At 47.9% G+C, this 15,337-nt stretch overlaps 1 protein-coding gene across 1 annotated transcript in view; it reads right to left on the minus strand.

Moving 5' to 3' along the window:
- The window catches only part of LOC103812158 (plexin-A2-like), a gene marked incomplete at its 5' end in the record, with an annotated part of 32,741 nt that overhangs the window by 2,647 nt on the left and 14,757 nt on the right, over positions 1–15,337 (minus strand). Inside the window, 8 exon segments of the mRNA XM_009085167.1 lie at positions 1,475–1,644; positions 2,652–2,842; positions 4,949–5,048; positions 9,682–9,785; positions 9,909–10,068; positions 10,488–10,634; positions 11,255–11,321; positions 15,151–15,337. Coding sequence (XP_009083415.1) covers positions 1,475–1,644; positions 2,652–2,842; positions 4,949–5,048; positions 9,682–9,785; positions 9,909–10,068; positions 10,488–10,634; positions 11,255–11,321; positions 15,151–15,337 — 1,126 coding nt within the window.

Consider the following 15,337-nt stretch of genomic DNA (forward strand, 5'->3'; position numbering starts at 1 on the left):
CAGGCTGGCTGTGCCAGGGCAGAGCTGGGCAGTGTCCAGGGACACTCTCTGCGAGGAGCCCATTAATCTGAGTTCGTTAGAGGGGGAGGCTGAGGCTCGGGGTGAGCCTGGGGCAGCAGTGATGCCACCCCAGCGCTAATCAGCCGCTGCCCGTCATCCGCCCGCGCTGCAGCAGGCATCAGAGGCTTTGTCCCCAAATCCCGAGGCCTTTGCAATCAAAGGGGAATTATTATTCCTTTTTTTCTTTGGCTGTATAGCAGGATCAAAAAAACAGCTGCTGCTTTCTATTACCTTTCAAGTCTCAGCTCTGTCTCTCCAGCTCGCTGAAGGCTGCAGCCTTAACTCTTGCGGCACTGCAGGCGAGCAGCTCAGCCACATCCCCAGCATCACAGCTCCCTGACCTCCAGCTCTCTCTTCCAAACCTCCAGCTGCTCTGACCTGCTCCAGTGGCATCAGCCTTCTCTCATCTCCCCACCAAAATTCCCTTTCTGGGGATTCTGAGCCCCCCATGCCCCGGGAAAAACAAAGGACCAGGGCTCGTGGGGTCTGATGGTCACTGCTTTCTTTTTTTATTGCTTTGAGAAGTCTCATAATCTCTTGTGATTCTGCAGTTTTTATCCCAAGAACTCCTTCTTCTAAGGCTCACAGTGAATTGTTTTGAGCTTCCCACAGCCTTAGCAGCTTTTGCAGCATGATGATTAGAGACCTTTTAAACCACAAGGGACTCAGGGGGAGAATACAAAGTCTTTAGGGAGCAACCATTTGTTGTGCTTTTTTTCCTCCCTTGCAGAGGTAAATTTCCAACCCATGAAGCTTTTAATCCTAAAATAGCAGCAGAGGCAGAGACATGAGAGCTCTTATTGTTTGGAGAAGGTGAAACTGGTTTCAGCCCATGCCAGTGGCATGCAGGGCTGACTCCTTCCCTTTGTGCCACTTCCTCCTGGTGCCCAAAGGCTCCAACTGCTGCATGAAGTGTTGGGAAAGCTGCAGCCACTGGCTGAGCTCTCCCTCCCAGACAGTGCCAGCATTCCAGAGACAGGATGGTTGTGCAGGCAGCATGGTGCAGTCACAGTCCTGCTTCCCACTCAGACCAGCTCTTTCCAAAGTCCAGGTGTGTGGATCTATGGCCTGAGGTCAGTATCCATCTCCCACCTGGGCAGAGGACTCAGGGATAGTTGTGCTCATGCTTTAACACTTCCAAATCAAGGAGATTTTATGATCCTATGAACAAAACACTGGCAGCCCAAACCAGGATCAAACCCCACTGCCACATCCACAAAGGTCACTGGGACAGCAGTGGAGCTGCTTGAAAAGCATCAGCATTGCTTTGTGGTCCATCTCATGCTTCGGAGCTACAGGACCTGATTCCTCAGTCATCCCAAAGCAATTCTGTTTGTTTTCCCTGCAGGGCACAGCTAATTGCTCAACACTCTTGCCTCCCCTTCCACCCTCCTCCCTTCTCCTGCCCTCTTACCAATTGCTCTTCCACGTGTGCCTGACATCTGTGTCGTGGATGCCGTGTTTATCCGCCTGCTCATCCAGGAAATCGAACATGTACTTGATGGCCAGGGGGAGCGCGCTGCCGCGGTGCACCGTGCTGAACAGCGTCTCGAACAAGTCGTCCACGAACTTCTGCAGAGTACCCTGATGGGAGCAGCAACCCAGAAGGTGAAGGGAGGGCTGGGCACACGCTTGGCCAAGCAGTGGAGATGCCAGATGTTACCAGCCCCATGAAGTGCCGTCACGGACCCCGCAGGAATAAATTGGGGTCTCTTCCGAACGCTGACTGCGCTGCTGGAGGATCCCAAGGGAAAGCTCCAGCCTGCAGCTACTCACGGCTGTATTTACTCTTTTGTTTCTAACCTGAAAGAATTTTGTTGCTTTCCAAAGCACATCTGTGTTATCCACATCTGGGGAAAGGCAGGGAAACGCTCTCTGGTTAAGGAAAGCCGGTAAATATTTACAGGCTCTGCTGCATCTTGCCAACTCTTTGTGTTTTACTGCTGTGCAGGAGGAGAGTGAAGAATTGCAGCAATTGCCTTGAGTGTGAGGAAGCCCCAAACTCTGGCAGTGTTCAAAGCCAGGCTGGATGAAGCCTTGAGCAACCTGCTCTGGTGGGGAGGTGTCTCTGCCCAGGACAAGGGGTTGGCACTAAATGATCTATAAGGTCCACTCCAACCCCTAGAAATTCTATGATTCTAGGAAATCTGAGCTGTGGATCTGCTGCTGCTTTAGGAACCATCCAATCCCAGCAAAATCCAGAAGGGACAGACCCTTTGTGAGCTGAGCATCATCAGGGACTGCACAGAACCCCTGGTAAGTGTCTATTGAACCTCATTGTTCCCAAGAGAATTTAGCACATGGCAGTTACCTTTGTAGCCAATAGGCGCTCTGGTGGGGAGGTGTCTCTGCCCAGGACAAGGGGTTGGCACTACACTAAATGAAAGGTCCACTCCAACCCCTAGAAATTCTATGATTCTAGGAAATCTGAGCTGTGGATCTGCTGCTGCTTTAGGAACCATCCAATCCCAGCAAAATCCAGAAGGGACAGACCCTTTGTGAGCTGAGCATCATCAGGGACTGCACAGAACCCCTGGTAAGTGTCTATTGAACCTCATTGTTCCCAAGAGAATTTAGCACATGGCAGTTACCTTTGTAGCCAATAGCCTGGTCAGGTAGATCTCAGACACCATCTTACTGCCTCGATCTCCTTCCTTCTGGTCTCCATGGTCATGGTTTTTGACCAAGTGCCAGACCTTGACCCCACTCTCCAGGTCGGGGGTGATCATGGGGGCTCGGGAGCGCAGGCTGTCGGGGCTGCCGGTGTAACGGAACGTGGAGTCTAGGGATGGGGAGAGAAGTTGGTCATGTTCAAAGCAAACCCCTTTGCCATCTCCCTGTCTCTCGGTGACACCACTGTGCTTGCTAATGCCCCAACCATCTGCACTGGCTTTTTTATGGAGTAATGAAATGTGAAACCAGCCAGGCACCAACAAAATCTGATGTTTGCCAAAGGAACATGTTAATTTTCAGAGTAGAGTCCCTCAGACTTGAGTCTTTCTGTGTTCACACTCAGACATGAATTTTTTCTGCTCCATCCACATCCTTTGCTTGTATGAACTCACCATCCAGGTCCATTCCTCCATGAGTTACAGCTCCCACACATTAACCCCAGGCACTAACTCCTTCAGCACCAGAGTCCTGCTATCAGTATTTTGCAATTAAGAACAACCTGCCCAGCACAAAGAGCAGAAGAAACTACAGGTCTTGTCCTTGAGGCTTTCATGAGAGCAGCATGGGCTCAAGCTGAGCATCACTTGCAGAGCCCAAGGTCAGTCCTGCACTCTGCCCATGTTGCCCGTGGGCTGAGCAGGTCCAACCTCCTGCTTTGCCTGGCTCTGCAGGGAAAGGGGAGCTCAAAGAACAGCAGACAACAGTCTTTGCCTTAATTGCTCAGAAACCATGGAGGGATGTGACATATATTTATTTATATGTTTAACTTCCCAAAGAATGTGCCTCCCTGGATCCCATCCATGGCGTCTCCAAGCTGAGACATGAGGCTGAGGAGCCCAACTGTGCCTTGTTGGATTTTTTTTTCCTCTCACTACATTTCTTTGTTCTCTGGGAACCTTGTGAATTTCCTCAAGTTTAGGCTCCAATCCCCTGCTCACCCTCCTTGTCAAGAGGATGGGGATCAATCATAAATCAGCCGAGGGAAATACTCAAGTCATTACCAAACTAGCTGGATTTTCATCCCTGATTAAGGCTTAGATAAATGAGTACTCCAACTGATATAATTAAGGAGACAGACAGGAGGACAGAGAAAAAAGCATCTAGTAATTCTATTTTTAAACACAGCCCTGTACTGATAGATAACAGGGGAAGTAAATAAGTATCTAATTTAAATTCTGTCGGCACAATTAGAAATATTAATCTTAACATGAGCAATGATCATTCATATTGCTAGTTTGCAAAAGCTTTGCCAGCTGACATAATCAATGAGCTCTGAGGACTCAGGTTGGGTGACCCAGCCTTGGGTTTTCCAGCACCTAAAGTGTGGGATTTGCTGGACACCTGGAGGCTATGCCTGGCAAGGAGAAAGCAGAGGAATTTTCTCCTGGTTTGTTTTTTTTTTTACCTAAAGACTCCCCTGTGGATTGCTCCTGAGAACCTCTGCTCGAGAAAGAAACAACATTATTTTGGGAGCTATAAACAAGAGAAAGAGACAGGTTTGTCAGGAGACTTTTTGCTTGTAAAACACTCTGTAAAACGAACGATAATGAAAGATCAGTGCACTAGAGATTTTGCCACTGCTGCCTTTTATGGAAGAATATTATTACTATTAGTGTGGATTTAGTGTTCTAAACGCACACCTGGCACCTCCAGACTCATTTGCTCAGGCTGCAGCATCTTCAGGGACTCTCAGTAACGTGCTGAGCTCTGCTATTATGCAAATCAGCAATTCCCAGGGGTGCACATCCCAGCACACAGTGTTAAGATTACTGTTACCCATTTTTGACCCATTTGCTACGAACTCAGGATCCTCCACTTAGAGAAGAAACAGATGATGGAATCAGGTTTTCCTGTTGTGCAGCTCTGCTGTGTGCAAGGGCCACAAATCTCCTTGCCTGCAGCACTCATCCCTTCTGAGTCCTTCCTTTCCCTGGGCTTTTCCAAGATTCACATTCCCAAAGGCTGTTCATATGCTTGGCATTCCCTTTGCCTTCCTCTCACCTTCTCCAGTCTTTTTGCTGTTCTGCTCATAGATAGAAAAGCTTTTGCAGAAAACCAATAGTCAAACATTTTGCTGTTTGGCACACGGATGTTCATTTTGGTTGATGTGGTTCTTTGGGAGAAGCTGCTGCTTTTTCCCCACCTAAATCCTGGCAATGCCCAATCTCTATCCATAAAGCCATCACTTCCCAGCCCTTCACTCTTTGCTTCTTACCATATCTACTAATAGATGTCCGGGATATACTGGCAGAGGCAGGAATATTGTAGGAAGAGGTTTGCTTGGGAACAAGAGCCACGACTGAGCGGTCTGACACCTGGGGAGGCAAAGGAAGAAGAGATCAGTGGGATCCACTGCCCACATTGTGACCAGCAGCAAATTCTGGGCAGAGGAATCCAAATTCTGGGCACAGAGAACCATCCAGCCCACATAGGGATGTGCTCCTAGTCTGGCTGAGCCCTGTGCTGGGATTTGACAGCATCTCTGCAACAAGAGCCTGAAGGAAAGGAGTGATAAATCAAAAGACATGTTGAAGATGCTTTTGGTCGTTCTGATTTAAGATTATGCTTTCCCCAATAAAAATGAGAATCTCCAGAATTGTTGTGATCCAATTAAAGTAACAATGCAGAGGGAATAAAAAGGGCTGTAATAACGTTATGGGCCATAAAACATTCCTATTAAACCATTTTTTATTTTAGCAATTTTTACGAACTTTAAAAGTTTGATTTACGGCCGAGCAAGTCATAAAGCCATTTTTCAGGGTATTTAATTGTTATCCCTTTACTGCTCCAGAGAAGGAATTAAACACTGGGAAGTCAAACTATAAATGAACATTAGTGCTAACAAGGTTTTGTTACAGCAGATTTTAGGAGCCATGTTTAATTTTATCCTCCCTATAAATCTAGTAGTCACTGGAAGTTTTCTAACTTATTCTCCTTAATTAAGAATCTGCAGGTTTCCAGAGAATAGGCCTGAGTGGCTTTTAGTTTTGAACTTGTGACCTGTGGTGCAGCACAGCAAGGGAGCAGAGTCACCACATCTCACTGGCTGCCCCAGGGCTCAGCCAACACATTTTCCAGAAGATCTGCACTAAATAAATGCCTTTTCATGCTGGAAGTTGTTGCTTTTGGGGCTAAATCCTCCATCATTTTCCAGGAGTCCTGTGATGGACTCAGCACTGACCCTACCCAAGGGATGTTTCAGGTGTTTTTTGCTCCCTCAGCATCTCCAGGTGTTTGTGCAATGTCTGCAGCCACGAGGTGAGCTGCACACAGTGATCTCTGCTGCCTTCCAGGCTTTGGGGTGCACTCAGATGAAAGGTTTCATGGAAATGTGAGACACTGGCACAGGTTGCCCAGGGAGGCTGTGGCTGGATGTGGTTGGATGAGCCTTGAGCAACCTGATCTAGTGAGGAGCTGTCCCTGCCCAGGGCAGGGGTTGGGACTGGATGATCTGTAAGGTCCATTCCAACCCCTAAATTCTATGATTCTATTGCTAGTGATAGTGGAAATAATAGTCACTTGTGTTTCAAAGCCCAAAAGGGAGATAATCCTAAGCAAAACCGTCTAAACACTTCCATTTAACCACCTCTTTTCTCTTCTGCTCCTGCCTCACTTCATCCAATTTATTAAGTCAATGGAAGAAATGATCAGTGCTGATCTTATTTTCTTAGGCTGTTATTAGCTGCCACTTCAGTTCAGCCTCACCAGGGAGAAACCTGAGTGCACCAGCAGCTCTGGGTGCTCCCATGGAGGCAGCAGATCCATTTCCACCAGGGCTGTGGTTAACTGGGAGAGAGGCATTAAAAATTCCACACACACACATATAAATAAGAGCACTCTCACTCTCTAAATTTTGGGTCGAATGGCTCTTGTCAGCTCAAAGCCACCAGCGTGTAAATTAGCATCAGATGTAACACACATTGGTTTCCCACCTCGCTCCACGCTCCCAGAAAACCCCCAGGACAAGCTGCCTGGCTGCTTTACAACTTGATAAATATTCTGATTATTCTACAAGCTGGAAATGTGCTGCACAAAACACCTTAAAGACCAGTAAAATAAAACCTGGAGCAGGGAGATGGAAGCCCAGTGATGGTGCTGTGTTTGTGTGGGATTCCAGTTCCACGTCCTCAGCTCCTCAGACTCATTTGCCATACAAATCTTTCCTGCCTGCTTCCAATTTTTCATTTCAAACAGGTTTTTTTAGTCTCTGGGCCTCTGCAGATTGGCAGAGGCTGACAGGTATTCATGCTCTGCTGCCTCTGAGTTAACCCTGCGTGAGCCACTGTAAATCATTGGATATTAAATCTGGTGTTTCATTTTTCTTGAGTAAAGCCACACGGGGTGAGACTCTCCCATGGAGCTTAATAGCCATGAAACCAAAAAGGATCCAAAGCAAATGTAATACAATTCCTTACCACATCATAAAGCTCCAGAGAATTTAACAAAGAATTACACCTATTTAAGCCATTGCCTCTGTTTTGATCAATGGAGAAAGCAGCAGCAGGTGTAAAAATTCTCTGTATAATTTTAGAAAGTGCTTCAAAAACATTAGCAAAGATGAATATTTCCCTTTAAATCCAATTTGGGGTTTGCATGTGAAGGCTTCCCATGAAAAATATATTGTATCCAGGTATTGTGGTTTTGTAATTTGAATGTAGAAAACAAATGAAATAGGGACAAAAATCCAGCAGGCAGGTGTGGAGCTGAGAAACTCTTGGAATGAATAGCTGCCCTTTGCAGAGCCCACAGAGCACAGTTTGGAGCTCTGGAGAGACAGGGAATGTGGCTGTGGAGCAAAGGGATCCCAGGAATTGGGAGCAGGGCAAGGATCAGGTGAGTTCTGGTCCCTCCCAGGTAACAGCATCTCCCCAGAGACATTCCTGGATGGAAACATGGGCTGTGCATCTCCAATTACTCTGTGCAAATCTGCAGATCTCTTTGCCTTCAGATCAGAATAAAGACAAGACAGCTCTGAATAAAAGATGGGCAGAGCTTTACCCAGCAAGCTTTCATTTCTTCCTGGAAATTTAGCAATCAGCCTCACTAGTCCTCCAGAAATCTACATGTATTTTAATGCCTTGAACCACACCTGTTCCATATGGAACATTCCTGTGAAACAGGGAGACAGCAGCACTTGGAACTCCACTGATTTTATACCCTCTTTAAGCTGTGCTTTTGCCCATGTATTTGTTTTACTGTGTGGTCCTGGAGCATCTGTATTTTTGATACCTAATAAAAACATTTATTACTCCAACAGAAAAAAAAACCCCTCCAACTGGTAGGAGTAGCAAAACCCAATGTATATATTGCTGTTTGTTTTTGGCAAAAGCCTCGTCTTGACAAGATTTCTGTGGCAGTGAAGAGAATTTGGCTTCTTTTTTTAATGCCTGAGACAGCTCAGTTGGGCTGTGCAGAGCTCGGGCCAGAGCAGGGAGACATGTGCAACTACCTGGTTAGATGTTTGGCAGCAAACTTCTCCTTTCTTCCAGAGCAAAACTGACATTCAAATGGCAGGAAGAGCTGCAGCATCTTGAGTGCTTCAAGGATTTTGTTTATTTTAAGGGTAAGCTTGTGGCTCAGATTTTCCCACAGGCACTAAAAAGGGAAGTGTTCCCTCCCCCAGCATCCAGCACACATCAGACAAGCACAGCTTTCACTTGTGACTTCCTCAACGATGACTTTTAAAGATCAAGGCATAATAAAGTCTCACTGCTTCCCTGCACGTTGGTTAATCCCTTGCAACTGTCAGGTAAACCAGATTTTAGGAACAATGGAATTAATCTGCACCACTCCTATGACATTTTACGGTAATCTGTGTTTAAATCCTGGGGGCTGCTTGGCAAAGTTGACCCTGGAGGCTCTTTTTAACATGCACTGTGCATATTTCTGCCATTCTCCCTGCCTTGCTCAGTGATTACATGGCTCCTGTCAATACTGGCTCCCATTCAACCCTCACAGCATGAGTCACACTGATGGACTGGAGATGCTGTATAAACAGGGAAAGATGCCAGATTAAATACTAAACACTTCTGGGGAGGGAGTGATGGACAGGAGTAGGTTACGGGTCCCAATTAATGCAGTTATCCTCTGCTGCAGACAGGCTTTGAGGAAAAGCCTTTGATTCCCTGTAACCAAAGCTTCCTCAGCTCCCTCTTTACCTCTCTTTCCATCATTCACACCATAAGGAGCCCTTTAGGCCCTATCCAGAAGCTAAAGATGGCAAGAATTTCTTAGCCCACCTCACCCACCCTGTCCAATGCTCGACTGAGCATCTTCACTGCCTTTCTGTGACTTTAGTGACAAACCTCCTGCTACCTGACGTGGAGATTTAAGAGCTTTGATGTCACTCTGTCAAAAAGTAGCTCTTGATCCTCCCCTTTTTCTTGACCTGGCCTTATCCTGTACCTCCCTGCAGCACTCCCATGTGACAGCATTTGAAGTATTTGCTCTGTTCTTCATTCCTTGCAGAAGTCAACACACATGAAGATCGTGAGAGAGGAGCTGCCACTACAGCTTGTGTTTTGCACCAGATCAGTGGGGTTTGCAAAGCTCTGAAGGAAGGCAGAGACTCCTCTTCCCTCCCTGCTGCACTCCTGGTTGTCTCAGAGCCTCACACAAAGATCTGAGCCCCATGTGCCACCTCTCCCCTGGCCCCAAAGCTCCAGCAGTGGCAGCTCAGCCCTCACCACTGCTCTCTCCGTCTCACTCCCATGGCTGGAGGGTTTCATTTAGCTAATTTTCAACTCTGCTGGTTCCTTTGAGATCCATGTCAAGGTTGCTTTCCCACCTAATGCTAAAGCACATTGAACCCTTCTGGTTTGTCATACAAACGTGACCTCTCTGTCTGTCTTGGTAGTTGAGACAATTGGGAATGAACATTCTGCTGAGCTTTTCTCTCCTCCTGGCAGTTTTCTGGGAGCTGTCTGTCTGCTGGGGCTGCTTTCTTACCTGATAGTGCATCAAGGTGTTCAAACGCTTCCAATCTCCTTCGATCTTGGTGGTGATGTCTTCATCCTGCAGGACCACACGAGCTATCCGGCCCTGCCGCCACTCTGTGGGAGGCCAAACCAAGCAGACATGAGGGCTCAGAGAGGGTAAAGCTCTGCAAAACCCACCCAGAATCACCAATCAGCCTCTCTGATCATCCCCCTCCCATCAGGCAGGGAAGCTCCTACCCAAATCCATGTCAACAGCTCGTGGTCTTTGGGAGTAAGGGACGTTTTTGTATACTGCGTCGAGGATCTTCTCCTTGACTTGGGTGATGGTGTCACAGTTCAGCACCTTCACAGGGATCTCTGGACTGTTCTCATTGTCTGGGTTCACACAGTTTAAGATCTGGAAAAGAAGAACCACACAATGCTTTAAAAGACAAGTATCCAGGAGAAGTGTAACCACATGTGTTAAATCAACCCTCTCATAAAGAACTCCACTGCAACCCTAATTGCATCATTGCTGTTGCATCGGATATATTTACATAATTATTACTAAGAGAGGAGCTCTGGATGTCCATTTTCATTTGCTACAGGGAGGGCAATGCTCAGTGCCCAGGGAAATAAACACTCCCCTCAAACCTGCCTTTCCAAACCCTGGCTCAGGCTATTTGTACCTGAAAATTAGGGATGCACCTGACTTGGACATGGACTTTCTTGCATTTATGCCCCACAGTAGGGTCCTAATCACTGACCTAAAGGACAGCACAGCTCATGTGGGGAGGAGAGCAGCAATTCAATGTCAGCTTCTACAGCATCACTCACCAGAGTCTTGTACTCAATCTGCTGCCTGATGAGCTTGTCCTCACTGAGGGAGTAACGAGCTTCTCCCGTGATGGCATCGATTGGCCCTTTCTCCATCTGCTGCTTGATGGCACAGTAGAGCATGAAGAGTGGCTCTCCAGCACATTCCTGCAATGAGACAGACAGCAGAACTAACCCAGAGCTGAAGGTGCCTCTTCTCCAGGACCACTGGCCTGCACATGGGTTTGGCACAGGATTCCTCTCAGCAGAGACACAGTCCCACTGACTCAATCCTCAGCACATATGCAATCCAGGCTCAGCTCCTGGAGAGGACAGCCAAACCCATGAGCTCCATGGGTATGTTGTCTTTGGCAGGGTAAAACCCTCCTGAATCTATATGGCTGTAAAAGATGGAATTGGAGAGCTTGAGCTCATTGTTCACTCCCATGAAGCAAATTCTCTGGGGCTTCCAAAACCAGAAATTAAGTTGAAAAATATGGAAGCCCAAGCATGAAGACGTAAGTGAGAATTTCTCTCAAGCACTAAAGAGGTGTAATAGAAACTTCATGACATGGGAATTACACCAGGAGACCTGAGGAAGGCTGTGAGCATGGAGCAGCAGCCCCAGGGGTTGGCATCTCCACCAAATCTCCACTTCTCCTGCCTTGCTGGTACATCTTTTGACTCAGAATCAGATGACAGAGTTGCATGCCCAGACCCACCCTGGGGGATGGCTGGTGGGTGAGACAGCAAAGGGGCAGTGAGGTCTTTGCTCCATCTCTTCTTACCTTGAGGAACTTGTGGAGGAGGAAGGCAAACCAGTTAGTCAGCATCTTCTCAGCCACCGACTCAGTCCTAGGGAAACCAGGAGGACACACAGATTACACACAGAGCCAAAGCACAAAGCTGCAGCCTGGCACAGCTCCACGGTGCTCACAACCAGGACCCCAGAGCTGCAAGATGCAGCCAGCACTGTCTCCCCTCTCTGCACAGAGCTGACAGCAGCCTGCCCAGCTGACAACCTGACAGGGCTGGTGACAGGGAGCCTGGTGACACTCAGCTCCCTGCACGTGGTGCAAATTACAGCCTGGCTCAGTAAATCACTGCCATTTGCAGCAGTTCCTGGCAATCAGGGACAGCAGAGTGACAATGGCAGGGAAATTGCAGCTTTCTCCCCAGTCCCACCCAGTGTCCTCTCCCCACATTGTGCCCGAGATTATCTCTAATTTAAATACAATGGCTGCTAATGATAGTTTTTAATGCTGGCTCTGCAGGACCCAGAGACTCTCCTTAAAGCACCACAGTGCCTTTTCCTGGGGCAGGATGGCTGTGGTGGTGACAGGGTGTCTCACAGTCCACCTCTGAGCCCCAACCCTGTGCAGGGAAGAGTTGCTGTGCTACAGCTCAGCCAGCTCTGACTGTGGCCCTGGCCACAGCATCACCAGCCTTCTCCTCATGCCACATCCAACACCAGGATTTGGTACAAATTCCAACAAGCAAAAAGGGATGAATGCAATACCCTGCTCTCTGCAGCATCCTTTCCTCTGGGGGGGACCCAATACCCTGCTCTCTGCAGCATCCTTTCCTCTGAGGACCCAGTACTTGCTCTCTGCAGCATCTTTTCCCCTGGGGATCCAATGCCCTGCTCTCTGCAGCATCCATTCCTCTGGGGACTGTGTCCCCTCTGTCCTCACCATGAAGAAGAACCAGGTCACCTCCTCCCTGACCTGGAGAGGTCCATTGTCCTACTCCAGACACAATTTCTCCATTCTTCACCCTTTGCTCTGCTGCCTTGAATTAGGAAGTGCCTCTTGCTGTGTATCCATACAGCATCCCACAAGCTTGGAATTAAAAACACACACTAGAGAAGCACCAGGGCTTCATCCCAAAGCCAAGCAGATCAAGAATAAACAGGAGCCAGAGATTTCAGCAAACAAAAACTGACGCCAGTCAGCCAACAGACCTGGGGTCACATTATCCATCATCTCTTAGGATGGCAACATCTGCCAGGAATTTGTGAAAATGTCTGCAGATCCCCAAAGAATTGAAGTCTGAATTGATTAACTGCCTAAAAATTCATGCTACAAATTGACACACACACTGTTCTCCTGCTTGAAATATTTCAGGCATCCAGTTAAGGAGGAGAAACACTAATACACTCCAAGCCAGCCATGGAAAATGGAGAGGCAGTGACACAAACTAAAAAGCAGTGAAAACCTCAGAAAATAATACATTCAGGACTTCAGGGTGAATATTAATTTAATAAACCACTTTGTTAATAGAATATTAAATTGAGAATTAACAAGTCTCACAATTAGCCCTACCAGTGAAGCAATGCTGTGTCCTGTCCCTGTGGGCTGCTCATGGCCTGACACCAGCTCTGGAAAAATAACTGAAATAAGGAATGACAGAGAAGTTGGGGCATATTTTGTGGGAGAATGGTATCGGATACTCTTTGCCTTGCTGTTCCCTTTCATTTCTTTATCAGAAACACAAGATCAGCTGAATGGAACAGCATAAAGAAACACCTCGGAGCATCTCTGTCAAATCCCATTTCTCCTTACCTTTAAGCACTGAGTCTCATCTCAACACAGCCTGATGCTGTGAGATATTTGCAGTGAATCCTTCCCGGGGACAGGCAGCAATTGAGTTAATCATCACTGTCCTCCACTGGCTGAAGGAAGAGGCAGCTCACAACCTCCAACGCTGCTGGGGCAGCTGCATCCAGCATCCCTGGCCTGCTCTGCCTTGGAAATCCCATGGGTGGGTGAGACATCCTCCAAACTCTGCCTGCCACCCCAGGGCCTGACCTCTCTTTCTCTCTGCTATGCATGGAGGGATGTGCTGAGCCCCAAAATCTGCTGCAGGGCTTTGTGCTGCCCCTGCCTGACATCACTCTGCACCATCACAGGTCTCTGAATGCTGTTAGACACCTGCTCTAAACATAGAAACTAAACTCCTGAAGATGAACACAGCAGCAGAGAATCCATAGACTTGGAGAAAATCCTTCTCACATTGACCACTTAAGGAGGACAAAGCATTTTCCCTAGAAAACCTTCCAAAGGAGTGTGACACCCTTGCCCAGTGCTTTGGCTGCTCCACTGACTTTCTGAGGCATCAGGAAGAAAACAAACCTAAACAAAATGAGCTGAGAGAACCAAAAAAAAATAAATATGTATTTTCTTAATTTTCCCTGCTCTATCTAGATCTCTAAACTGCTGTGTGCTGTGCTTGGTGCCAGCAACCAGAGCAGCTATTTGATTTAACATCAACTTTCTTGCTGTCTCCCGTGAGGGGCAGTCGTGGAAGAAAGAGAGAGGGGAAAACGAGGAAGAAAGAGAGGAGAGAACTGAGTGTCAGTTATCAACTGCTGCCACCAGAGAGCTCAAAAATTTTTCAAAATTAGTATTTCACTTTGTGCCTCATCACTCCTTATTAAGGCAGAGCAAGATGCTCCCAGCTGGGTTGGTCGGTGTACCAAAGGTTTGAGAGGACCTGGAGGAACAGGATGAGGGGTAAAGCTTTTAACCTAAAAGGGGTTAGATACAGGCTAGATATAAAGAGGAATATTTTCACTCTGAGGTTGGTGAAACACTGACCCAATTGCCCAGAGAGGTGGTAGATGCCCCAGCCCTGAAAGCACTCAAGATCAGTTTTCCTGTGAAACGGGTAAATCCTGGCACAGAACATCCAACCCTATGACTCTTTGCTGCATGCTGTGGGGAGGAGGGGACATCCTCACCATCCCTGTGTTTTTTGGAGTGCCACGAAGAGTCATTATTGATGGCTGAGGCAGAAGATGCTTCCCAGCGACTCGTCAAACCACGAGGGAAATTAAGACGGTTTCCTTTCCCGAGATGAGTTATTGCCTCCGCAAACACAGCCAGATTTAAAGCAATTTCCTGTCAAGTATATTCATTATGGGCTGGAGGAATCCCTGAAATTTTCCTAGAGCTGTGAAATCCTCCCCTCGCTCCAGTGAGGTGCCAGCAGAGCCCCAAGCACAGCTGAGGGGCAGCTGTGGCCAAGGCCAAGCTCAGCAGCACAGCCAGAGCCCACAGGGATGTGGGACAGAGGTGGCTTGTGACATGGAGAACAGAGGGAGCCTTTTACCTGTGGCTGTTGATCTGGATTACTTTGATAAACACTTTTTTCCCAGACAAATCCTGGGGTAGTCACTTCATTCATTCTTGAGCTGCTTGCCCAAGTGTGGCACACAAATGCTGCTCTCCATCCAGACAGAGCTGGAGGAGTTTGAGACCCTGTTGAACCATCTGTGAGACCCCAGAGTAGGGCTAACAGCACATCCCACATCCACAGGTGAGGAAATGGATGGAAGCCCTTCATACAGAGCAGTGTTTTTATCCTGACACCAGCACCTTGCTCCCTCAAAGCCCTCAGATCACAGAATCATTTAGGCTGGAAAAGACCTCCAAGATCATCAAGTCCAACCTGTGATAAATCACCACCTTGTCAACCAAACCAGAGCGTGCCACGTCCAGTCATTTCTTGAACACCTCCAGCAATGGTGACTCCATCACTTCTCTGGGCAGTCCCTTCCAATGTTTAGTTTAATTTCAGCAAAGAAATAGTCTTCTGATGCCACCAGCATTGTGGCTGCGCCCGCCCAAGGGACGGCACTGACCTGCCACCAGCCCCATCCCCTCCCCGTTCCCCACCTCACCTGCGCAGGAGCAGTTTGGGGTGGTTCTTGTTTTCCAGGTTCTTCTCAATGAGGTCAGAGAGCAGCTGCTTCAGCACATCCGTGGCATACTCCAGTTTGCCTTGCAGCCCTGTCATGATGAGCGAGGCCACGTTGCCGCGGTCGCGCATGGAGAAGCTGCGCTGCAGCTCCAGCGTCCGGATGAAGG

The sequence above is a fragment of the Acanthisitta chloris genome, unplaced genomic scaffold (assembly GCF_000695815.1).
Source record: "Acanthisitta chloris isolate BGI_N310 unplaced genomic scaffold, ASM69581v1 scaffold1982, whole genome shotgun sequence".
Taxonomy (NCBI): domain Eukaryota; kingdom Metazoa; phylum Chordata; class Aves; order Passeriformes; family Acanthisittidae; genus Acanthisitta; species Acanthisitta chloris.